Source organism: Platalea leucorodia (assembly GCF_965183815.1).
Source record: "Platalea leucorodia genome assembly, chromosome: 17".
NCBI classification, from domain to species: Eukaryota; Metazoa; Chordata; class Aves; order Pelecaniformes; family Threskiornithidae; genus Platalea; species Platalea leucorodia.
The window spans coordinates 1,318,735-1,344,436 of record NC_138839.1 but is presented as its reverse complement, the minus strand read 5'-3'; the positions used below and the strand labels follow the sequence as shown (position 1 = coordinate 1,344,436).

General features: G+C 46.9%; 1 protein-coding gene across 2 annotated transcripts in view; it reads left to right on the top strand.

Annotated features, from left to right (window-relative positions):
• The window catches only part of PRDM16 (PR/SET domain 16), a gene marked incomplete at both ends in the record, with an annotated part of 340,471 nt that overhangs the window by 286,847 nt on the left and 27,922 nt on the right, over positions 1-25,702 (top strand). For both annotated transcript variants that reach the window (XM_082328865.1, XM_082328864.1), the window contains 5 exons: positions 2,152-2,286; positions 12,063-12,165; positions 19,374-19,572; positions 24,359-24,506; positions 25,027-25,180. In XM_082328865.1, the coding sequence (XP_082184991.1) occupies positions 2,152-2,286; positions 12,063-12,165; positions 19,374-19,572; positions 24,359-24,506; positions 25,027-25,180 (739 nt within the window). The remainder of the gene's footprint in view (positions 1-2,151; positions 2,287-12,062; positions 12,166-19,373; positions 19,573-24,358; positions 24,507-25,026; positions 25,181-25,702) is intronic.

The following is a 25,702-nucleotide window of genomic DNA, read 5'->3' as shown; positions in this document are numbered from 1 at the left end:
GCCTGTGCAACTCCCGTTTTATTTACTCAGGAAGCTGGAATGCGAGGCATGAACAAGGCAGGGTTTCTCTCCGAGGGGAAGGATGATGTTCCGTGGCCAAGACAGCTGGATTGAAAACTAAACTCCGTCAGTGCTTCTGCTACTGTGTTCTGAGGAAGTCATTGAAGCCAAACTTGCCTGAAGTGGCCGCTAATTGCGTGCTCCTCGTTATCTTTGAATGCCCAACTTGAGACCTAGGGGTCTAATCCGCAGAGCTGCCGCCAGCGCCAGGTGGAGGAATAACCTGGAAACACAGGAGCGTGCAAGAATACTCCAGGTGTTTAGTGGTCATCCCTTTGTCTCGCTTCTTGAGCTATAAAGTGAGTTTATTAGGAATCCCTCACAAGCGTGTTATAAAACTAAAGGACAATTTGGGTGCATGGTGCTGCTGCGCATAGTTTTCGTTTAAAATACTTTTGTGCAATATTCTAGTGCAGCTCGGTGACTTTCTGCGCTTTACTGTTGTTAGAGACAGGGCCTGTCCATTTAGCTACATCTACTGAAGTCTAATTGGTAAGCAACTGCTAGAGTGTTCCCGAGCAGGGGATTAATGGAACTGAGCGCAGGGAGGGTTGCTTCTCTCACCAGTTCTGTCCCAAACAAACATGATGTGGGAGAAAATGCAGTGTTTCACTGAAGCTTCAGTGCTGTATTTTGATTAGGAAGGAAGAAGCCAAATACTAACGGCATGCTGTTCCCTTCGTTCATTTTAGTACACGTAGCTTGACAAAAGAAAAGGCTTAGCGCTGGCGGCGAGAGGCCGGGGTACGTCCGCGCCGGTGCGGAGCGGCGGGAGCTGTCGCGGTGACGCTGCCTGGCCGGGCGGCCGGCGCGGGCCGCTGCCGGCGGGGTCCTGGCGCGCCGCGGGTGCTGGGAGCTGGGCAGCGAGAGCCCCAGCTGACGGCGTCGCCCCGACATTTCTCAGCCTGACCTTAGACTTGATTTGTCGCTGTCATCGCTGTGTTTTAATTTTTCCTTTCCTTTGTTCCTACCTTTTCTTTTTTCTCTGTCTTGAAATAGATGGGAAAGTATTATCGTATCCCGTGAGATTTTGGGAGAATTAATTGCTAGGAAAAGCATGTTAAAGAGTTTTTGATGACTGAAGTAATTTGCAATGACACAGGGTCTGGTAGGGGTAGAGGGAAATCTAAGTCTAGGGAAAAAAGGAGTTTCTGTAATAAGGAGGCCCACTATGAGCAGAATATAGTCTTGCCAGCCTTAGGACTCAGTGGGCTTTTCCTCGTGTTGGTGGTGTCCTGTGCAATTTTTAAAATGTGCTTTTTTGAGTGAGTTGCAAAATGGATCATCACAAACATTGGTGTGGAAGGCTGAGCATCTTTTCTCTCTGTGTCATCGAACTTACTTTACTGTCTTAAGAAAGAAAAAGTGCTAAGTCTCTTCCTGGTAAAACAGTGATTTTCTTTAGACCACAACCCTTTAATTAACCCTTTTTCCTACACCTGGACTTTTAAGTATTTGAGGGTTTTTATTTGGAAGGATCCTTCTTTTGCACACTAGCCAAATTTTATCTCATCTTCAGCCACACAGATCCTCTAGTGTCAGTGAATTTCTGGTCTCGTAGATATATAAATGAAAGCATCATTTGTTATAGCATTTTTTAAAATACAATTTCACAGCGCTGTGGAAAGCGACCTGTTTTGAAAGTTTAGGAAAAAAAGGAATGTAATTTTATATTTATAACAAGAAATGCTCCTGCATGAAAGGATAAAATAGATAACGTGAAGATGGAGTAGTTTAAGGCCTTTATCGTTAAAATCAATACAGTTTGGAGCAGATACTTACTTTGCGTACTTAAGCTGGTGTGGATGCTAGAACTGTGTGTTTGTCTCTGTAGCGATTGTAATCCTGAGCCTGTTACTCACGGGCAGCTCCGATGTACGTCCTTGGCGGTTCTGCTAACCAGGAACTTCAGATTATGCATAGAAGCTGATTTCATATGTCTCTCTATTAATCGCGTACGCCATCCAGCTTTCTCCTTTCTATTTCTGGTTTGGAATCCTGCATTGCAAATAATTCTCCTTTCTTTATTCTCTCTGTAGCTATCGTTTGCTTTCAGATCACCCATGTGTTTCTTCTTCTCCTGTTCTACAGATTGCCGATGACCTGGGAAATGAGAAATTCTGTATTGATGCTAGCCAGAGTGGAGCTGGGAACTGGCTGAAGTACATCCGCGTGGCCTGCTCCTGTGATGAACAGAATCTAGCCGTGTGTCACGTTAACGACCAGGTAATGACTTTGGCGATCACTAGGCTGCTGTGCTCAGCTCACCACTTCAAGAGATGCTGGGGTGGGTTGGCCAGAGGACAGTGTGTAGTGGCAGCCCTGCATGGAAGCGACCGAGGGATTCGTCTGTTCAGCAGCTCTGCTGCGGCGTCCCTGAAATGATCCCAAACCCCTGCACTCAGGTGATCTTCCAGTCCTTGACTCCTTTTGTGGTGGGGAAGGTCGTGTGAACGGTTAGCACCTGGTGTGAAACATAGGTTCTCTTAACAAAACACAGTGAGACAAATGGAAACCAGCGGTGGGTATTTCCTTGCCATCAGAAGGGTAGAAAGTTTACGTTACCAGTTGACAGCGGTGGGTAAAGAGCGCGATTCCAAGCTGTAAACTCAGTGGTTATCGGTATTTAAGAGGGGAGTGAGAGCGGGAGATGGTTTGGGAGTCTGCTGAGGAGGAAGAAGAGTAAAAACCTGGTAGGCACGTTACAGAAATGCTGGTAGAGCAGGCTCTAGGTGGGGGTGTGGGCGAGGGATATTACGTGGAATTAACAGGCTTTTGATAATGTTAGCTAACGTTTGTAACGTTCTTTGAAGCTTAAACCCAAAAATGGATTCAAGATGAGCAATCCAAGTTGGGAGTTTCACGAACTTCAAATCGAGTACAATTCAAATATAAGTTACTGTTTCAGACCTAACTTAAATGAGAAATGCAGTCTTAATGTTGTTACCAGTTAGCAAACAGGAGGCGTATTTGGATGCACACAAAAACTGAGCTGAGGATGGAAAACCACACTTCTGACAAAACCATTTACAAATCTGTAGCTGACAGGGAAGAAATGCTCCTGCGTGAAAGGATAAAATAGATAACGGGAAGATGGAGTAGTTTAAGGCCCTTATCGTTAAAATCAATACAGTTTGGAGCAGATACCTGCTTTGCTTACTTAAGCTGATGTGGATGCTAAAACTGTGTGTTTGTCTCCGTAACGATTGTAATCCTGAGCCTGTTACTCACGGGCAGCTCCGATGTGAACCCGAAGTGAGCCAGCTCACGTAAAATGAGAATCGCTCAGGGTGCGCAAAATGTCAGCCCACTTTGTGAACTTAGTTCCTGTTTTAAAATGCTTTTAAATAACTGTGGATGCAGAAAAAGAATACAAAAATATCACAAATGTTCATGATTTAAGCAATCCAGAAGAGATTGAGGCACAAAGCTCTAAATTTCAGCCTGCTTAGTTAAAATGAGCTGCTGATTGCTTCAGTGCCCACTCACCACTACTCACAAGTGCTCTTACAACAAGGAGCCCTCTAACCAAGAGCCAACATTTATCATCAACTCCTTGTCTTACGCCGTGAGCCGCTCGGTGCTTTCTGTGACACAGACAGGCTGCTCCCGTCTCTCAGTGTCACAGAATGACGGGATAAATATCTTGGGGGCCGTTACGTTTGCCCTCACCTGTTGCTTAGGTCCTTTACCGTCCTTCATTCCGCCCAGAAGATCCTGGTTTGCAGGAGCCTGCGACTGACCCGGCTTCTCGCTGTGCACCCTCCAGCTTACCTGAGCCCACGCTGAGGGACACCTTCCTGGACTCCGGGAAGATTCAGCAGGACCAGCGCAGCTGCGTACGCTATCTAATACTTGCAGCGCTTTAGCCAGCTAGATACGTTCACTTCTTCCCAGTGCAGTTTTGCTCAGTGCTCTGTGCAGGTGACTTTTCCCTAGCGTTCATCCTTGCAGAAGGGTGGAGAAGCTGTTTCCAAGAATTTTTACCAGCAGCAGTAGAAAAGCACAAATATTAAAGGAAGAGAAAAAACAAATATTTTGAATTTGAGTTTCTTTAAAAAAGTCTTAGACTGGGGAAAGAAAACAGGGTTCATACAGGGTTTTTTACATGAATGCACATTTCTTCTTTTTAAAATGTTAACTTGTACACTGCTGGCTTTTCCCAGGTTCTTATAAATGCTTCGATTAAGGACTACATATATAAACAAAATTTGCCAGAATCCTGAAGGCTGTATCACATTTTATTCTAAGCCCAGTCCACTGCATGTCCTTCTGTCCTTGTCCCTCATCTGGAGATTTTGGGTTGTGCGTATTTTTAGTGCATGCAGCAATCTGCTTGGAAAGAACAGCTGTTTATCATACACCCTCATCCTCTTTTCTGTATTTTTTCTCTGCAATGACCACTCTTTTACAACTTCTTAATAAATAAATTTACTAAAAGTCACATAAAAGGGGGTGGGTAGCAAGCAAATGCTTCTTCGTGAGGAAGAAAATAAAAAGGTGCAGAATATATCGAAACAGTAGTAAAGCAAAATGCTTCCCCCCCCAGCCTTCTTTCCCGCAAGACTGAAGAGCCTTAGGTCAGGCCAGCTGGTGGGAATGAAAAAACCCGGAGTAAAAAGCAGCGGATGATGGTGATTGATAACTAGAGGCACTGGATGCTTTGGGGGGGAGGAGTAAAGTCAGAGTAAGGATATACTGTTTCCTAAGCTATTGATTATGACAGCCTATGGACTCAGTTGAGTGGCGGCAGTACTTAGAGCAATCAGCAGCACATGAAAATCTTTGTGGATTTTTGTATAATTATTTATAGAGGAGACAATTTAACCATGTTTGTTCTGGAATTTCCTCTTCGTTCCAAGTTTTCTTTCACACCACTGCTACACAAACCCAAGTCTCACTACTTTCTCTCCTGGAAAGATTCTGGTGTTAGTTGGTGGTTACTTCTTTTACTGAAACTGGTAGTAATTCTTCTGGATTGTAAAGCTTCAAAGGATAAAGGTGGCTGTGAGTGCATTTGGTTGTCACGAAAACTAAGAGAGTAAGCTGCAAATATAAATAGACAAGAAAAATGTCAAACAGTCCATAAGCATGTATGTCTGCGAGCTGCTGTGTGCTTTCTCCAAACTCGGTGAATTCATAATTCACAAGTAGCCAAGGTGCCTTTTGGATACAGACCCCCTGTATTTGAACTCTTAGACACTCAAAATAAAACTACTAGATTGCAAAACCAAGATCTTCGTCCTGGTCCTAAGAAACGCTGGACTACTAAACACCAAAGCAGGAGTGGCGTGGGGTTTCAGAGATGCTGTCGTTAGCCCTGGTTGGAGGGTGCAGAACACTTTTGCTCTTCATTGCTTTTTGTTTAGCTGATGTCAGTGTGAGTTCCATACTAACAAGAAGGGGCGTGGGGGTGTTACAGATGATCTTCCTGCGGGTACCGCTGGCCATGACCGGTTTTGCTCGTGTGGTTGCTTCACTGCAGCCAAGGGCATTGAGCTGGATTCCTCCCAGGAGGGTACGTTTCTGGCCAGGGCCGTTGTGTGCTTTAAAAATGAATCCCCTCGTTTTCCCTGCGAGATATATTTAGAAAATTCAATTTGCATCGACTTCAAACTTTCTTTTGTGGGCACAAAACCCCACACACCGTTTGTTCCCGGGGAGATTCTGCTGGGTGCTTCTGCTCTGAGCATCCTGCGGGTGAGAGAGGGGAGATCTCTGAAGGCAGAGATCTCCGAAGGCAGAGATCTCCGAAGGCAGAGATCTCCGAAGGCAGAGATCTCCGAAGGCAGAGATCTCCGAAGGCAGAGATCTCTGAAGGCAGAGATCTCCGAAAGCAGAGATCTCCGACAGGAGAGATCGCAGGCCCTTGCGAGAGTGACTCCTAAAGCCGGAAACATGTTATAAATTTCCAGAGTGACTAAGCATTGCTGATTTCTACCTAGTGCTATCTCCTGGCGCTGCTGGTTTAAACTTTATTTAATTTCACGTTGCTAGCAGGGTACACTCTTTTCTTTAACAGGGACTTAAAAACCAGGGAGAAAGGCTTTATCATTCCTGTTCAGGAGGCATGCAAAGATTTGGTTTTCGTTTGTAAGTGCATAAAGAAAATAAAAGCTTTTGCAATAAAAGATTACCCACAAAATAACTAAGCAGCATTGTGATGATAAGAGCCAGGACAAGCTTTTAATCAAAACCATTTGCTTTTCAGGAAAAAAACCAAACATGTTTACATGGGGAGATGGTCCTTTGCACCTCCCCTCCCTCCCCAGACCACATTCTGTTCTTCTTTACACCCCTGTAACTTGGGAACATTCCCAGGAACGTACAGCGAATTTTCCTGGATTTTTAGTGAAGTAATTCACAGCAGAATCTGGACTTCTGCATGGTTTTTTTCCAATTTACAGATCAAAATGCTGCTATTTAGATAGAGATTAGTTGAGACGTTTCATTAACTATTTTTCAATTGAGAAACCAATTTTCAAATGTAAAATAATGTTAGCCAGTTTTCTTTATATTTCTTCTTACTTGATAGGTATTTGGAAAGAATAGAAGATCCTTGATTGACTGAGATAATTGTGTTTCTAAAGGAGGACTGGAAAAGAATGGTAGAAAAATGATACGATTTGCTAAATGCATCTGGAAAATGATACGTGACTTCTGCTTTGTTTTTTCATGTTGCTACTGCTGCCTTCACAGGGCAAATACTTCAGCAGTTTAGCTGTTCTTATTCAGGAGACCGTAATATTAAACAGCATATATGTAATAAATATAATAGCCATGAGCTTGCTTTCAGGATGATAGCTGCTGCTTTTGTCTGTGTTACATACATTGGAAAAAAGAAGGACTAACAGGAGCTACAGTGATGGAAAAAAATCAGGCCTCTGTTTAATAAGCCAATCTTGTGTGAGTGTGTGTGTATAATAGAGATATCGTATATGCATTTTGCATCCATATTCGGTGACTCTGCTCAGGATTCCTAGGTATGTAACACAATGGCTTAAAAAGAGGAAATAAAAGGCAATGTGGCTTAGTTGAAACAAAGGGAAGGCGATTCCAAAGGAGGAAAACATCTGAACAAAAGCAAAATGTGCAGCCCCGTTCTGGCCAGAAATACAGGAGGCCAAACTTTGACGTGTGCGCTCCTCCTTGAGCCAGCCAGACGTGTACATGGGTCTGATCGTTGTCTTAGGCGAACAGTAGGTAGAAATATTTGCCGTGTTATTTCATTGGGTTTCTAGTACGGTTAACTATTTGCAAGACGAACGTAAAGCAACCGCTTTTTAGCTCATTTTGAATTGTCTTTGTCCATCCCCCCTGCCGCACGCTGGTGCAATTAGTGGGTGTGGGGTTTGAGCTTTAGGTGAACGCTGCAGCCCTTCTCTCCCGTCTCTGCTGCTCTTTTTTTCCTGAAGTACAAACATGTTGCCGCAACGAAGCCAAGATAAATAGTAGACAGAACTCATACAGCAGGTAAACAGTGCTGTTTCTTATGAAGGATACCTAAATAATGAGGTAATACTCGGACGTACTTTTCTCACTTGACGCGTTTCATCTCCGCCGATTGCCGTGACGCTGGAAACGCTTCCACCGTTACCACGGTGTTCCTGAGCCCTGTCTGTCTCAAGAACACTTTTTCTCAGCAGAGAGATGTACAGCTTTGATTACGCTGCGCTCCGCTCTGAGCGAGGTCGGCCTCAGGATGGGGTTGTGTCTGCGGTTCTGCATTACCCGTACTTGCAGTAATTGCCCCAAATTGCTCGGTTACGTGCTGCAAAATGCTGCAGCCAGAGCCAGCGCTCTGCTACCCCGAGTTTACATCCACGCAAGCAGTTGCAGGGCAGATCCCTCTGTCAAGCCCGGACTGGAAAAGGATTCCTCTGGGTTCTTTTTTACTTTCCTTTTTTTCTTCTTTCTTTAGTGCTCCGTTCCTGGAGTAATTTTGATAAAAATCAAGAAATGTAGTATTTCAATCATCTGTGAGAGCACTACCCAAACCCCAGTTACATTGTTAACTATTTTGTGTTAAATAAAACGGACTGGTAATTAGGAGAGGTGCCCTTTTGTTGTGAGAAAGAAGAAACGATAATGTGTGGAATTTTTATATAAACAATGAACATAAATGATTTGTGAATGTAACTGTTCTGACGGATTAGTAACTCTGATCTTTTTCGGTGCACAACAAATAAAAAAGGAAAGGAAACACAGCAGTAGTTTTAATTAATTCAGACCATCAGTAGCATGATTGCAAGATGAAGTTAATTATTATAATGAAATGTTTGATGAAATTAATGTGACTCCAGCAGAACCCAACTTTTCTTTAATCATTAATGAAGCTTGTACTATATTTCTTGAAAGACTGTACCAGATGGGTTTTTAGCTACGTTGTCCTGAGAACGAACAGGAGAGGCAGAGATCGCAGTGCAGTGGCAGTTAGCATCGAGTGTCGTTCTGACGGATTTTTCCAACCTACGATGTGTGAATGTATCTAGGAACTAGGTGTACCTTTTAGATTGTGGACTGTATTTTAGTGCTGGTTTGGGTTTGGGTTACTAGCTGAAAGAGAAATCTCCCTTAATGGCTATTTTGAGTGCTTTTCTTTTTTCTCTTAGCTACTGCAAGTGATGGCACGTGATGAGTTCTGTTTTACCGAGTGAAGCCCTAAGCTCTGCGCTTATTCCCAGTCTTTTGTTTTTCAGGCAGGTTTGCCGGTGAACTCAGTGTGGTTTGGGCCTGGGAAAGGCTTTTCTTGTCGAACAAGCAGGCAGGCAGGAGAGTTGAAGTGCAAATGAAAAAAATAATGAGAAAAAGGAGAATTTTATACCACTTGTAGTTTGCAGTGGAATCCATAGAAATTAAGTATCCGATCCATGTGGAACAGTTAAGCGCAATCGTTCAGACGTACGTTCGCCTCCTTACACCTGTACGTAAGCAAGTAGCTCGCTGTCCGTTTTGCGCTGCTCAGGGTTTTTCAGCTGAGGATCTCGGAGCGCTGCGAGATGCTCAGCTCCTTCCAGCCGCACAAGTTCACTTCTGACCGCGTCCCGGCCAGGCGGCATGCGGGGCGAGGATGGAGGCGTCTTCAGTGGAAGAACTGGTTACAAACCAGTGGAAAATGGTGATGAAAATTATGCTAAGGATTCTGGCAAGTGCAGGGATGGGTTTCTGTGCAGTTTGGGACAACTTGCAAATCACAAGCAGTTAGATTTCATTTCTCTTCTTAAACGTTTGGGTTTGTGACCCTGTCAGTGCTGCCGGTTTGAAACTCTCAGGAAGAGATTTGACAGCTTTTTCTGTCGGGCAGCGTGAATCTGTTTGTATGCGAGATATGAATGTTTCAGTTAATTTGCAGGTGAAATGGCGGGGAGGTTTAGAGCATGCTTAGGAGAGGATAAACGGAGCAACTGGAGAAATCACAGACGCCGTGCTGCTCTCGTGTTACCGAAAGGGTTTTCAGCGGCCGCCCCGCACCGAGCAGGGCTGCTACCTCGCTTCCACGGCGGCGGTGCCCCGCGCCTCGCCCTTGCCCCGCTGCCCCGGCCGCTGCGGGACCGGCCGCCGCCGTCCCGTCCCTGCCGCCGGGGGGAGGCGGCGGAGCAGCCGGGCGGCGGGGGAGGGCTGCTGCCCGGGGCGAACAGGTCGGGGGTCCCCGTCCTCCCCCGCGCCGCCACCCGCGCTCCGGCCCGGCCCGGCCCCGCTGCGGGGCGGCCCCGCGGCCTCGGCAGCCGCGGCCGGAGCGGGGCCGTCGGCGGGCGGAGCCTGCCCCCTGCTGGGGCGGGCGGGGGCCGCGCCGGGCCGGGCTCCCGCCGCGGCGGCCCCGCTCCGGGCCCCGGCCCCGCTCCCGGCCCCGCTCCGGGCCCCGGCCCCGGCCCCGCCGCGACGGCGGCCGCGGGCAGCGGGAGCCCCGCCGCCTGCTCCGCGGCTGCAAGCGGCGCGGCGCCGGCGGCTGCGGGCGTGCGCGCCGCGGGCGAGCTCGGCGGGGTCTTTACCGGGGGAGGGTGGGAGCCCGGGGCGGGCGCTGCCGCGGCCGCCGTCGGAGCGGCCCTGGCCCGTGCCCGCCGGAGCGGCGTCGGGGGCGCGGGCAGCGCCGCGGGCAGCGCGTTTCGCGGGAGCGCTGCCCTCCGCGGGCGCGCACCGAGGCCGGCGGCGGGCACGCGGGTGCGCGCGCCGGGGACGGCTCGCTGCCGCGGGGCGAACGGCCGCCTCGCGCGCGGCTGGGACGCGGGTCGCTCCTCTGCTGGGCGCCTGCCGAGCTCAGCCGGGAGGAAAGCCCAGAGCAGCGACCGGATTCTGCTGTACCCGCCGAACCCAGCACGGCTGCTCCGGGGAGCGACGCGGCGTCTTGGGCCGGAGCGGGGAGCCAGGACCCGGGCACCCGCTGCTCCCGCCGGGGCTCGGAGCCACGCGGCTTCCAAGGCCTCGCGCTTCCCTGCGGAGGAGCGAAGGAGGCTCGGGGACGAAAAATGCATCGTAGCGACACTACTAACGCAGCCCGCGCAGGCGTTTAAGGGTTTTCTGTCTTCGTTCCCCGTAAGCGGTAGATTGGCAGAGGCTGAGTGGCAGCTAATTTAGGGAATCGTTCTGGGTAAATTGTAGCTGATAACCTGAAAAAGAATTTTGTGCATTGCTACTAAAGCCAGTGCTAATAAAACTTTGCAGTTAATAACTACTGTCTGTTGAATTCTCACGGTATTATTGTTAGAAGAGGACAGGCTCCAGCATACTCTAAAAATTTGGCTAACATATGGAAGACACTGAGTCTCTTGGATTTCATGCAGTTCCGATCCTCTTTGTCGGTCACGCAAACTCCCATCCCGCTGTTGATTTCCTTCTGCTGCTGTTTTTCGTGGGTTTCATGAAACGCCCTCCCGGTTGGAGTTACTGAGCTCGCTCTCCGCAGCCCGCAGGGCCCCATGTTGCGTGGTACCCGTGGGCAGCCCGCGAACGGGGGTAGGATGCGGTTCCCAGGCGTTACAGGGAACCCGCGAGCGCCCTGCTAAGGCGAATAAGCGGCTATCGGCACGCTGCCCCTCCCAGCCAACGCTGCCCGTTTGTCAGAAGGAATGAGGCCATTGGGGTCCACTCGCACGTAACCCATTTGTTGCTGGACGGACTGTTTGGTTTGGGGGTGGAACAGTAAAGATGAGTGTGTGGGGTGTGTGAAATCATACGCTAATACGTCGAAGCCTTGCAACGTTACACTGTGTTGCACCTTGGATAAAGGGGATTTCTTTCTCATTGTAATATTTTCTAAGAAATGCATCCTTGGAGTGGGAAAATTCATTTTGGTTCAGGAAACCTGGGTGAGGCCTAGGAATCCTCTGAATCATGTTCTGCACACTTCAAATGGCAATGTGAGTGGGGCACAGAGCGGGCGTGTGGTCTCCGCCCTCGTCTGAAGCCCGTTTCTGGGTTCGCTCGGGGTGTCACGGCGCAGGTACGGTGGGTGAGCCGTGCTGTTCTCGGTACGTTGCAGAGGGCCCAGGTTCTGTGCTTAGACAGGAACTCTGAATGGGGATAAACTGCTCACCCGCGATGGTTCACATCTTGGCTTCAGGGCTCAGGTCCTCAAGCTCTAGGTGAGAGTAATCGACAAAATAATTCCGTGAGGATATGCTAATTCAGATCTCTAATTATCAGGCTAGTTTCGGCTTAGAGAAGCAGAGACTTAAAAGTGTCAGTGCCATCAGTTTAATCTTCCCTTTGCTATAACAAATACACTGAGCTTATAGGAGGTAGGGAAAACAATGGGAAGATTTTGTGTAATTTGAACGGGAGAGGCTGTTACCGTAAATACTACTTTATTGTCCAAGCCGCGTGAAACGCCGACACACATAGAGTAAAATAAAGGCAGGAAGAAAGAGCTCTCGGTAGCAATTATCACACAAATCAAGTGACAGCCTCCCCTATTAGCTGGAATAATTTGAGTTATTGGTTAAAATGTAAAGTGCAAGTCTTTGCATATTTAACATGTCTCTCAATTTTTTGTTTCTGATTCCCAGATCTATTATAAAGTTATTAAAGAAATTGAGCCAGGAGAAGAGCTCTTGGTGTATTTGAAGGAAGGTGGTTATTCACTTGGGAACATGGCGCCCAGCATGGAAGGTAAGGCCTCGTTTTGCTAGATAGGACCTTTTTGCACCTCTCACCAGCAAACCAGGAATGTTGAGAACCTCAGTTAGTGCTGAACGGGGACAAAAACCTGATCTGGTACCTGCCCCTTCTGTAACTGTTAATATTTTATGCTTATTTTCATGCTTTCTCTAGTGAGAGTAGCTGTCTTAGTGGTAGCGAGCAAATTTTTATTAACCTCAAGGCATGCAACAGGTCAATTTGCTGCTTCTCTTTGAGGAACGTTGTGGTTTTGAATATGATTGAAGGTGCCTTTTGAATTCCCGGGGTCACCGTGTTTCTTTCGGTGTAATAAAAATGGGCCAAACCATTCCAAGGCTTGCAAAACACTGGTCTTTAGAGTTTTAGATTACACGGAAAAGGGGGATCCAGGCAGAGGATGGAAGAGTTGTTGCTAGAATTATTATTGCTAGACTATAGATACCTCTGAAACCCTGAAATGATGCAGTGAAGGCCAAAAGAATGATTATTTTTAAAAGAAAGGTCGCATTTTTATTACTGCAGTGCCTCTCCTGCCTTGCAGTGAGTGGCATTGCAGCACAAGGTGCCCAGCTCACACAGGCTTGCAGAGGGAGAAGTTTCCTTAACTGCGTATTGCATGCGGAGCAGCCTGAAAGACTAAGCCTTACTCACGTCTTCATGAAGTGTTAGCATAACCGTTTCCCTCTAAATATCCTGCTGTTCGTTCCTGACGTTCAGTCATCACACAGGCTATCTGAAAGACCGTGATGCTTTCCAGGTTAAGTGAGTGTTTTCTAGTAAGCGAAGGCAAGGAGCAGTGCGCTCAGGTTTTTGGTTTCTCTTCCTACACCAGGAGGGTGCTATGTGAAACTCAAGAGGACATATAGAGAGGGACGGGCAAAGAGAAGACCGAGTCCTTCCTCCTTTTTCATGGTGCACGAAGATGGCTATAAAGTACTTAACCTGTTTAACAAGAAGCAGCACGGAGCTTTCTGCTTGGCGTTCTGTTAGACCGTTGAAACCTTTGGGCTCAATTTTAGTTTCCCAAAGAACAGGAACATTTGGTGCTGCAGGGTAAGAACAGCCAGAATTCCTACAGTAAGATTACAGCTGTAGCTCAGGGGCCTGGGAAGGAAGCGCAGACCGAGCTGGTCCGCCGAAGAGCCTGCGTTCCCTGGGGACAGGTTGCTGCTCACCGGCTCTTGGCAGGGCCCTCGCATGCTTCTCCGTAGTGGCTGTTGCTGGCTCTTGTCCGCGACGGGGGAGCAGGTTAGGGGACACATGGCCTGAAACACGCTGGCAATCCGAGAGTGTCGCCAGGGTGGTTTTTTCCTTTGTTAGAGTGCTTTTCTCCACATTCGTCTGAGGCTCTGACTGGTGTTTGGTAGCCCACCCCTTTCCCTGCGAGCGGCAGAGCCTGTCGGTGCAGACACCCTGCTGTAGTGATCCCGTAGGAACGCTAGGAAAGATGGGCTACGCCGTTCCCCAAAATATTATAAAACCAAGGCAACAGCACAGACATATCTGGAGTAATCAAAAATTGTACAGATTCTTATTTTAAAATGGCTGTTTGCAAGTCCAGATCTTTTCCTGAGCTGAGTACCAAACCCTGCCGCAGCAGCGCACCTCGTGTGAGGAGCACTGTGGTCCCGACGTGGAAGGGGAAGCAGTCCGCACTTGCAAACTTCTCCTCTCTTTTGTAGGGTTCTTAGTTTCCGTGACGTTTGCTGACAGCGAAAGTTAGAGAACAATGTAAGAGGTACATGAATTTTCTCAAGTGAAGAGATTAGGGCACGTTACTTATGTCTTTTTCTGCTCATTCATTGAACGTAGAGCCTGTTGCAGGTTTCACGTTATTATTTGATGACTAATTTCTATAAATATATTCTCATCTACCAGTCTTTTTTTAAACTGTTAGTTGGAACTGCTGTTCTGCATAATTAACGGCCGAAATTTGAGTTCTCTCACCTGGACATCCTACAATACGTTTATTTTCTTTTACCTGTATATGAATATAATTTTCAGATTCAAATTTGCAGTGAAACTCTTTAAGAGTATACATACGATATGCGCAATCAGTTTGAAATATTTCTGAGAAAACGGGTAGTTTGAGGATTAGTGCTGCTGAAGGCTCTTTGCTGGAGGTCGGTGGGTGAAGCGACTGAGCAGGCAGCGTGGCAGCTGCTGTCTCACTGAGGTGTCAGGTTTGGGATTATTTTTTCAGTGTTCTCCCAACAAAAAGTTAATAATTTCCTTGAGACCAGCACACAGAGACGAGTAGTTTCTGTATTCACAGTGATGGAGTAACACGTTCCTTTTTTTGATGTCAGGAAGAAATCAGAAAGAAAACTCACCGCTGTTTTGCATTTCTGTTTCTAATAGGCTTCTATTTGAAGGAGCAAAAAGTGCTCCTTGTTTTCCGTCTTTGTCCTTGTGTAACGTTGATCTGTATCTTCCCGGTAATGTCTAGTGCTTTTGCCACATAATTGCTTTCAAATTATAATAGGCCAACATTAAATATTTGACTTCTTAATACATTTTACTTTCAGTAATGCTATCTTCCTGCTGCCTCGCACCCCCATTTCGATTCTGAATTAACAAGAAAGAAAATGCAAAATTGTTCCACACAAAGATAATTATCATAAAAATCTTTTATCCAAACCCCAGCCAAACACAGCAGACCCCTTATCACTGCAGGAATTTTGAGTAGGGCACTTGAACTCCTTTGAGATTCAAGTCTGGTAGATTAGCATGTAGATGCCACATAATTGTGTTCCCCTTGGTTTCTCTGAAAGCTATTAGGCACTGATTTATTTTTCTGTTACATTCCTGCTTTGTCCTGAGCGTTACTGATGGAACTTAAGATAGACACATATAGCCATAGATTTGACAAACAAGACATAGAGAACAGGCAGCAATTTTTTTGTAACTGGATTTTTCTGTCCTTTTTATCCCCTTCTCCCTGTAAGATACTGGAGCAGTAACCTTTTTTGAAGGGTAGTATTTTCATTTGTGGTGCTTAAAGAAAGAAGAAAACTTTAAGGAGAATTTGTTTTGAAAGGCAGTATTTTTCTTTTTGATGCTTAAAGAAGGAAAAAAAAACTTTAATGAACCTGAAGCCTACAGACTGGTTGTCTGATATAAAGACACAAAATAATGCCAGGTCTTCGTTCAGTCCTGAGCCCCCTTTGTTACTTAGGTTTCGTTTTTGCGGCGTGATGGTCCGGCCCTTAGTCCGCAGGCCGGTTCCTTCCCTGCAGCGGTATTTACTGAGAAGTCTGATCTCCAGTCGTCTCGAGTTCAGAAACGGGAACGCCAGAGGAATGGGGTTGGATATTGATAGGATATAGCCAGCTACGCCACCAGCCAGGCAGTTCTTCCTCTGTTTAACTTGTCTGAGCATCAAAATAATATTTGCAACCAGTGGCAACATCTATAACGTGTGACTACAAGGCTTTTAATCCTATTTTTGTCAGTTTTCTCGCTCTTCTTTTCAATAAAAACCTCTTTTTCTAAACCCAAATATTCTGAAGTACGTGCATTTCTTTTCCTATTATCCATCTTTTCTACCTATGGAAAAGCTGTTGTGCTTGGTGGTAGGAGAGGAATGGTGTTGTTACTGAAGCACGAGCCTGTACAAAATAGGGTTTTGTCAATTTAGTGACATGAAAGGGCTAAATCTGTAAAATCTGTGTAGCTCTGGAAGTATGCAAATGCAAAGCAAAAAATGCACGTCTCAGCTGAGCTGTCTTGTTTCTTAACATTTCTTAATAAAAGTCTGATGGGGCAGCGCCTCAGCTCGTGTAAAGGTAGCTACGGCAGCTTCTACCGAGGGAGGATCCCGTTGTGTTGTGTGGGATTTGCGAGAGATCTGCAATTCTGCTGACAAAGGCCAAGGAGAATTAGAAGCAAAATCTCTTCTCTAACAGTTGTTACTGAGGCTGTCAGTGTATTCCATCCGTCTGTCTGTCTGTCTCCCTACTCTGTAATCTCATAGAAAGGACAAAAATAATGTTATTCTCGATGGTAACAACAGGCAGGGCTATATCAGGTCGCATCCTCTGGGAGGGGGTGCTTGCGAGTTGTCCATCTTTAGCCAGGGATATAATAAATTATTCTCCATGGCTAGTTTTCCAAAGTCGAAGTGGATTTCTGGTTCCTAGAGGATAGTTTGGGTGAAATAAGATACAATTAATAATGTAAATCTCAAACTGAAGTCGGAAGAATTTAGTATGGATTTGCAGAAGGTATTCTGATGCACGTTCTCCGAAGTCAAAAGAAGGAGGAAAAAAAAAAAAAAAAAAAAAAATCTGTTTCCTGCATTCCCGGTTGTCAGGCCTGGGGAATTGCCAGTTTGAGCTTGAGATGCTGGGAGTTTCGTAGGAGCTCTTTAAGAGGTGAAGCTATCCAGGAGCTCCCCAGCCGGGGGCTTTCAGTCGCTTCTCGCGCTGAGCCACCGCTGTTTGCAAAGAGCGAGGAAGGGAAACCCTGGATTTGCGGGGTGATTCTGAGGTAGATGAACACCTTGGCAGAGCAGTTCCACGTTATCTGGAGTTACCGAGGGATTTATCCTGTTACTCCACAGTTCAGTGGGCTGCATGAGTCAAATGAACTCCTATCCCACCTACGTCTCTAGGAGTCAAAAACAGAACAAAAGTAAGGTCATGTTGATTAGTGCCAGTGACACTTTTGAGTACAGCTTGACGTCTGAGACGATGAAAACGGAGCGTCGTAGCAGATGAACACTTGTTTCAGTGTGCGTGAGAGCTCATGTGAATTCGTTAATAAGGAGGAGAGACGGCACGATGAGGTTACTGCCTCAGCCCGTGCAGTGCGTACGTTCGGGACGCTCGATGCTGTCAGGCTTGTCCCTTCTCACCCAAGTTGGGGACGTGTGGTGCGGAGGCTGCAAAGGTGCAGCACACCTCATCACAGCCCTGGGCCCCCTCGCGTGCTGCTTTCACGCTGAGAATGTTTTCGGGCCATAAGCATGTGTAGATGAAATCTTAAATTTTGCTAGGTAACGTTGTTCCAAGTAAAATGCAATAACAAGACATATCATGGTACTATTTCCCCCCCTCCACCCCGATAAAGTAGTTTGGATTATTTTAATGGTAGGGTACACATGGTCTCTCGATACTGCTCGGTAGTTTTTTATATCCTGATTTCCAGGTTTGCCTCCCCAGGGACATAAAACACACAAGATACATATTGGTACTGTTCTACAAAATGCCGGTAAATAGAATTTCTCTAAGGAGTAGAGCAGGGCCTGATCCATACCACTGTGAGGCTGCTGATAGCAATTTCAGAGTATACGATCTGTCAAAACTAGTTGAAGTGGGAAAGATATGGGTATTTTCTTCCCTTAGGTCTCCTTTTTTAGTCAAAATCCCCTTTCCCCCCCCCCAAAGGAAAATGCTGACGGCTGGATTTTATTTCTTTTCACATCCCTCTCTTCTGCAGCTCAGGAAACCCTATAGCATCTCTGTATTTTACTCATTCCGTGTGCAAACGGGGTATAGTACCACTAGACATGCAGCTTGGATAAATAGCAAGGCTTCGCTGATTGTGTCGTAGTGATATTTTCTTTTTTAGCTGTGTTTGACTTTTTCCAGTTTGTGGGCATGTCGATACTTTCCGTGTAGGTGTGGACCACTTTGGGTTTCATCTGCCTACATAGCTTGCTGTAGCAGCTTATGGGATCTTGTCTGTCTTAGTCACCGCAGCAGCAAGTCACTGACACCCCGGCGTGCAGGGGCACGGGTCGAAAACCACAGCCCGAGTTTAAATAGGCTGTATTGAGAGAAACGGAGAAAGGAGAGCATTGCCCGAGCGCAAGCGGGGAAGCGGCGGTCTCTGGGTGTGACGCCGCCTGTGTTTGTACTCGTGGCGCGCTTTTAACAAAATTAACCCTGATTTATATAAAACGCAATTTCAGGCCTTAAAGCACAGCCTAAGGGGTTGTAATTGTGCAAAACTTTGGGCAGATGAGTACGTGGGGTACTTCAAACCAAGGGTTTGCTGAAAGGTTGCAGATTTTGAAAAGGGCTCCGGGCGGGGAAGCGGCCACGAAGACGCGAGTGCCGCCCGCGTCTTAGCCCGTCGTCCCCTTCCCCGCGGAGCCGCGGCGCGCGGGGATGGATCGGCTCCATCACGACATTGGCTTTTGGCTGCATCTCTTAGAATATTTCCACTCTTCCCTCTGAGCTAATGCATTGTACCACAAGCTTTCCTTTCGAAAGTAAAGTTATCAGAAAAAGAGAATAAAACTTAATAGGAAACAGAGCCGCAGAGTCCGGAGGAAGAGGGTAGAGGAGGACAGGGAAATGCGGCACCAGTGACTAAGTGGTGGCTGGAAAGCTTCTGTTTCAAGCTGGCTGCTGGGTGGAGAAACCCGGAGCTTTCCCGACTCCCTCGCAGAGGTCGTTCTCCTGGAAAATTTACAGCTCTGAGCTGATTGTTTGGCTTGGCACCATGGTCAGGATGCTGCCTTGTAAACTTAATAATAGCTGCCCTCTCTTTAATTTGTTTGACCTTGACTACAATAATTTATTATGTGCACTGGATTTAAAAAAAAAAAAAAAAAAAAAAGAACAAACCAAAACAGCACAACAACAAAGAATTTGGCTCCTTTTTCTTTCTTCCATGGTACTCTGGTTTTGAACTCCTCGGGTTTGATGGCGCACTGTGCTTCTGCAGTTGTGCGGGACGAGCTAAGAGGATAACATTAGAAAGACATTTCCGTAGAAAGGAGCTTCTCCAGGTTTGTGCCGTGGCCATTTGCTTTTCCCAGTGTCTGTCTTGAGGAGTGTGGTTTGTTCCTCTTTCCCCGGCAGCCCCTTTTGAGGAAGAGCTCATTTGTATTTTCAAAAAACCTCATTGCAAACAAACAAAATGCTCCAGAATAGCCCCAGTATTTTGTGTATCTGCTAATTCTTGTAGGTCTCTACGTCTCAGCAGAGGCCGGGACACAAAGAAAACAAGATCTCTCCTGGTTGTGCGATTTATTTTTTTTTCTTAATGCTTAAAGTGAAAGCAGTCTGCTGGCACAGCCTGCCTTGGTTTCTCTCTCCTGTCACTTGCAAATTTCCTCTTTGCTTGTTTGATAGATCCTCACCGAATATTACATTTGCTTTACAAGCCCAGTGCTGGGTAAAATAATTAGACTTGTTTGAACGTCCTGATCCACAAGTCAAAATCACGTTCTCTGTCTGTTGTAGAAGAGCACACGTTTCGCTGCGAGGACTGTGATGAGCTTTTTCAGTCAAAGCTCGACCTGCGGCGACACAAGAAGTACGCCTGCAACGCTGTCAGCTCCCTCTACGAGACCCTGAATGACGACATCAAGCAAGAAGGTCTTGGAGATGGACAGGTCTATGAGTGCAAAGACTGTGAGAGGATGTTCCCCAATAAATACAGGTACTGGAATGCTGCCAGAGCCCCCTTGGCCTCCCCCTCCGCAGTACTGCTGCGCAGTGCTGTCTGACGATGGGAGGCGCGGGGCCGAGGTGGGAGCTGGGCGGCTCAGGGTGGCTGCGGGAGAGCGCCTTTCCTTCTCCATGGGGTTCGGGAAAGTCGTTTTGGGGATCCTTCAGTGTCGTTAGCTATTGGACAGCATTTTATTTCACCGTGATTTCATAGACTGCGATGCTTTTCGTTACCCATTGGCAGAAGCACCCGCAGATTATTGGCAATATGAAGTTTGAATGGTTGTTTTCTGAATTCCCTGTGACTTTTTCAGGGCTGTGACAGGTCGGTAGACCTGGTTGGTATCTTTGCAGCAGCTGCTCCCATGTGATCTGGTTCTGAGGGAAAAGAGTGGTATTACGATCTGCTGATATTTGCATGCAGACTTTTTTATATGTAATTCTTGGTCATTTGAGATCAGCGGCTATAAAGAGGCTTTGTTATACTAAGAACTCTTAACCTGGTCATGAGCTCCTATTTGATCTTGCAGAAGCAATTAAAACAATTTATTCCAATCAAATTTTTGGTTTTAATTTTTTTTTTAAAGAAAATGTTCCTGAACAATTTTGTGTTCACCAAGCATTTTTGTAATAGAAGTGTGAAAAGGAAAAAAAAGAAGATAATGATATTCTCCATCTCATGTTTTTATTTGCAATAATTATTCAATTATTATTATAAGGCAACTCTAAACAAGAATTAAAACTTTTTAAGAAAGGAAGAATTCTTTGTCTTTCAGTTTTAACTGAAAATTTCCATCTTTCAAGCATAACGTGATAGTAATCAGATGCAGCTTTAAAGCAGAGATCTTTGAGATTTCTGATTCGTTTGCAACGTGAGGCTCAAATGGTTAAATATTAGGAGCCAGTTTTAAAAAGTTGAGTTTTTTTAAATCATTTTAGGATTGAGGTTATTTGCATCCTGAGCCTTTAACTCCTGGGCTGTACTTTCAAGGTTTTCTCTGCAGCATTAGGCCTAGGGTTTTATCTGTTTACCGGAGGCTGAAGTTCTCACATACTCATTTCGGTTTACTTCTTAGATGAACAAACACCACGCACAGCAAGATTTGTTACAAAATTGTGAGAACTGGCAATCCTCTGTCACGTACGATGTAAGCAGAGCAAAAGCGTTGAGCTTAAAGCCGATATAAAGCCTGTTTCATTTCAGTTAAACATTTATGATGTTCACCAGCGTTAGTCACTTTGAACTTAATTGTATTGTTACTTTCAGATCTTTTATCTAGGTAAATGAAGAAGAAAATCTGTTTTAAAAAATGTAGAGAAAGGTGAAATGTAAAGAACATTCCAGTAGTTTATCTGTATTGAAAGGAGCTTGGCTCTTGGCTGTGCAGTGGGCGATTTAAGAGTCGGTAACAGATACGGTCTCCCGGTGACATCTGTGCCGCGGCTCTGTGAGCACAGCCCGATGTCTTTGTTCCTCGCCTTGTGTTCCTGCCTTGGCTACTTTTGATTAGATACTAGGAGGCTGCAAGTCTCTTAATTTTTTTACCTGACAAGGAAAGGAGAGCTTCCTTTAAATGTTTTAAATATTTATGATGTTTAGTCGAATTTCCAGTTCTTTTCTCTCTCTAGCTGTGTTAGAAACTTTCCCCTCTTTGGCTTCCAGCACTCTGTAGTTTTTATGTTAACCCCTCTTGCCGTGCGTGTGCGTCTCCTCCGCCGGACACCTCCGGGTTTCCTGGCTCCCCTTGGCGCTGGGGTGGCACCGTGTCCATTTTGCAGGGGTTAAGAGAAGCAGAAACGTTGGAAGTCCCTTTTCCCCTTTAGTGATTACTTGTCCCTGTGGGTAAGATGTTCAGAGCTGTCTGGTGAAGCTAATTGTAGGTATTCAGCTGTGGCTGAGTTAGGGTCCCAGCCTCCCTTGACTTGTTGGGAGCAGGGGGTGAGGCAGACCTTGACCGAGCGTCAGACCTGACTCGCCCTGAGGGCACATCTCCGCCGTGAGCGGAGGCTCCGGGCGTGAGCACTGGTTTTAAGTGTGGGTAGGTAAAAGGAGCGAACAAGTGACTTGTTCAAAGTCAGATCCAAAACCTTTGGAAGGGCCAAGGACAGAACACCAATTTTACAAGCTCTGTCCTGGTATATTTTCAGGACCTTCTCCTGTAGAGGAGATTCTTCAAAAGCATCACGCCTCACCGTTACTTTACAGACCTTGTAATTAAGAAGGAAACGTGGCAGAACATTTACCGGTCATCAGCGTGCTCCACACAAACATCTCGAGCTTGAGGCAAAAGTCCATGTGTGTGCTAGCAGGGATTTCCAACTTCTGAGCATCCCTAGGTGGCAGAGAGGCCCTTTCAAGGTCTTTCCAACTGAACTCAGGTGGAGATACCCCACTAGCCACAGAGCTACAGGCCTGGAAAATGTTTGGAGTTGTGATAGGGGCTCCTGGGCTCAGTGGCTGCGTTGCCTTTTACACCACTGATTCGAAATATCTGGGTTGGGGTTTTTTTAAGCAAACAATATGAAGTTATTTTTTTCGACAGGGAAAGATAGAGTCAGCAACATCACCGTTCAGCGTACTACACGCTGATGGATTTAGTGGAGCTGGGCGAGAATGTCCACATCTCTCCCTCCCCCATCAATCTGCTGCATTTTATGTCCTCAGAAAGCCACTAAAACACAGAATATATCCAGTCAGCGTACCTCGATGTTCTTATAATTTTTCAGAAGTTAATACAGATCAAATCAAGAGTGCCACTGGGGAACTGAAATTGAGCATTTAGCAGCTGACTAAATAAATAAATGTTTTGCTAATCCCAGTAGGTACTTGCCTCTAAACAGCATATTAGTTTGTCCATATTTGCTCTAAATAAACTCATAAATCACAGTTAACAGGAACGTATTTTTGTATATGTATATGAAAGGTATATATTTCTTTGCATGTGTAAAAAATGTTGTGGTGCTAAGAACACCATTTCTTTAGCAAAATGAATATTGCTTCTTTAAAATTACTGGATTGGCAGTTTATAAGGGGCATGTTCATGAATATTAACTATCTGACTTGAAGGAAGAGGAGGTTCTTCAAGGGAGTAGCAGGCTGGTGGCTGCTTAGATTGGTACGTGGAGTTGCCAGGCAGGTTGCCGTCCCACCAAGCCCACTTGTGATGAAGCCACCTTCTACAGGGTTGCCCTTGTTCCCATGCCAGCAAATGCCCTCAGGACACACAGATTTCCGTGCAGGTCAATCGTCAGTGCAATTAGCCTTTACACTGGGAATTGCAAAGGACCCCGGTGTCAGGTCCGTTCTGCTCCGCTGCCGAGCAGGCGGGTGCCCGCTGGTGCCAGGGTGCCCGTCGGCATGCGGTCCCACTGGGATGCAGGTCCCTGCGGGCCGCTGAAGGGAGCGCGAGCCGTGTAGTCCTGAGGACCATGCCAAGGCTGAGTCGGCTCCTAGGTTTCTAAATCCCTCAGGCTCTGTGGAAATGCCCAGGAGCTACCTGCTGTGAAGTTGTCCTGGAGCATTTAATGGAGACTGGCAGGATTTTCTAGCAGTGTTTAGTTTTAATGTTCCTATAAAAAATATAGCCGTGCTTTAAAGTTCCATAGGAATGGTTTAATATCGATCTGTAGGGGATTTCAGGCAGCGGTAGATTTCACATAAGTTTGTCCTTCATCCGAATTCACAGTAAGGAGGAGCATTTGTAACTCCCATTAAACTACACTGACCGCAGCAAGGGACGCAAATTTTCTGCCTTTGTTTCTGAGGGCTGGCCTGAGGCGCAGGATTTCCAGCTCGCTTAGCACGTTTTACAGCACTCGGTCTTCAACAGAACGGTGTCCCGGGCGCCGTGCCTGCCCCACCGCCACCGGCAGCGCGTCCCTTGCCTGTCCCGCCTGCTTCGGCGGCCCAGCGGAGCGCTGCGTGCCACGGCACAGGGACAGCGCTTCGGCGTCGGGGAGCCAGCGCGCCCCGTGCCTTTCTCTGAAAAGCCGTCCCTGCCGTGGCCCTCTTCCAGCAGCCACTTTGGTTTGCCATCGTCCTCCTGGTTTGGGAGAAGCTGCCAGTTGGCAGAAGTTAAAATTGCCGAGTTAAGTAATAAAAGATGTCTGACATTTAGAAGTGAAATGTGTTTGCACCTTATCGTGTTTCTTTCCAATGTTAAGTTGCTGTGTTCTGGGAAGCTGTGGGCTTTGTGCCCACGAAAACGGCAACGTGATAGTCTCAGCAGCAACAGCTAATATCTTGTCTTTCCCTGTGGGGATGCCATAGAAGTCTTGGTCACAAAGTGCCCATTTTTCCCTTCAGGAACCTGTAGGGTCAGGTCTGGTTTTACCTTCCTTTTCCTCCTTCTAAATGGACTCAGTTATTTAATAAGAAATACCATAAAATGCAGCGATGTTTTGAGGCAGAATAGGGCAGCTTCCACCTGTGAAATAAATGCCAAAAAAAGAAATGGTATTTGTGTGTCGCTGCACCTCTCGTGGTCGATGTGCTGCTCACCTCCTTTTCACAAGGGCTTTTGCAGTCGCTCTCCGCGGCACCAGCTAGCCCTGGAAACCCCCCGGACCCCACGGGCTCGCAGCCTGTTTCTCTGTCGCCGTCTCTGATCGCCTCTCTCCGTTTCAGACCTCCCTGATAAGGGGCACTCCTGTAACAGTGTATGCCCTGGCAGTAAGTGCCCGGTTCAGGTGGGCGCTCGGAGTTGGGCTCGGTTTGCTGCCGGCCCGGGCTGTGGCCGCCGCCTGCCATGCGAGGTCAGCCTGTCTCTCTTTCCCAGCCTGGAGCAGCACATGGTGATCCACACCGAGGAGAGGGAGTACAAGTGCGACCAGTGTCCCAAGGCTTTCAACTGGAAATCCAACCTGATTCGTCACCAAATGTCTCACGACAGCGGGAAGCGGTTTGAATGTGAAAACTGCGTTAAGGTATGGTGCAAGACATGGTAACCGTGGGCAGCTTTGCCTGGGAGAGGGCGCTGGGGCCTGGGGGAAGGGGTCCAGAGGACGGGCAACCTGTGCCGGCATGGTTCGGTGGCCCAGCCATGGTGTGGAGCGCGGTAACACAAGGAGAGCAGCACGCTCAGCTGGCCCCGGCACGTCAGCTTGAGCGTGGAGCTCAGCCTTGCCCCGTGCAGCTCGCCTTTGGCCTTGTCCCGGGTACTGGGGAGCTGCCGGGGTGGTGGGCGTTGTGCAGGGCAGATGTGGGTGAGCAAACAGCTGCTAACCGGTGAGCACCGCACGCTTCGGAGAGCGTGCCAGCAGCCTGGCGGGACACGGCTCAGCCCTGCTCGCTTCCTTATCTGTTTGCAGCGGGTGGTGAATATTCTGCACTCCTAATGCCAGCAGCGGCGGTGACAAAAAACAGAAAAAATAGTCAAGCTTTTCACGGATACGGTCTTCTCCCTACTGCTTTGTTTCCCCCTCCTGAAGGCATTTTCTCTTTCAGGTGTTTACCGACCCCAGCAACCTCCAGCGGCACATCCGTTCCCAGCACGTTGGCGCGCGGGCCCATGCCTGCCCGGACTGCGGCAAAACCTTTGCCACCTCGTCTGGCCTCAAACAACACAAACACATTCACAGTACTGTCAAACCTTTCATATGTAAGTTGTCACGGCCATCACAGAGCTCTGGCTTTTGCTATAATTGCACGTATCCTGCGGGGGCCCCCCAGTACTAGCTGTCCCTCTGTGAGCAGCCGCTGTAATTTTATAGGTCAGAGCACAAGATGAAATTCCGCAGCGATTTTTTTTTTTTCTTTTTTTTAATGCTCCCTGTTTTTTCAGTAAACATTCGTGGCAGTTTTTGACTTTCTTGACAAGTTAAAAGCTGAGTCTCTCAGCAGTCCTAGTGATGCCATTTTCTCATATCTTTTCTTTCTCTCTTCTTTTTTTCCTTAATAATTTTTGAATGTTCATGTTGGTGACATAAATAAATAGCTGACACAGCCTGATCGAAATGTTTTTCAGGGGTGCCTTAAATCCCGTAGCCGTTGTAAAGAATTTGGAATAGTCACAGAGACGAGAAGAAGGTGTTTTTTAAAAAGAGTTTTTTCCTTCTTTATTTACTGCATGTTTCATCTAGATAATGCTTGGAAGCCAGATAAACAGCAGATTAACTCTGTC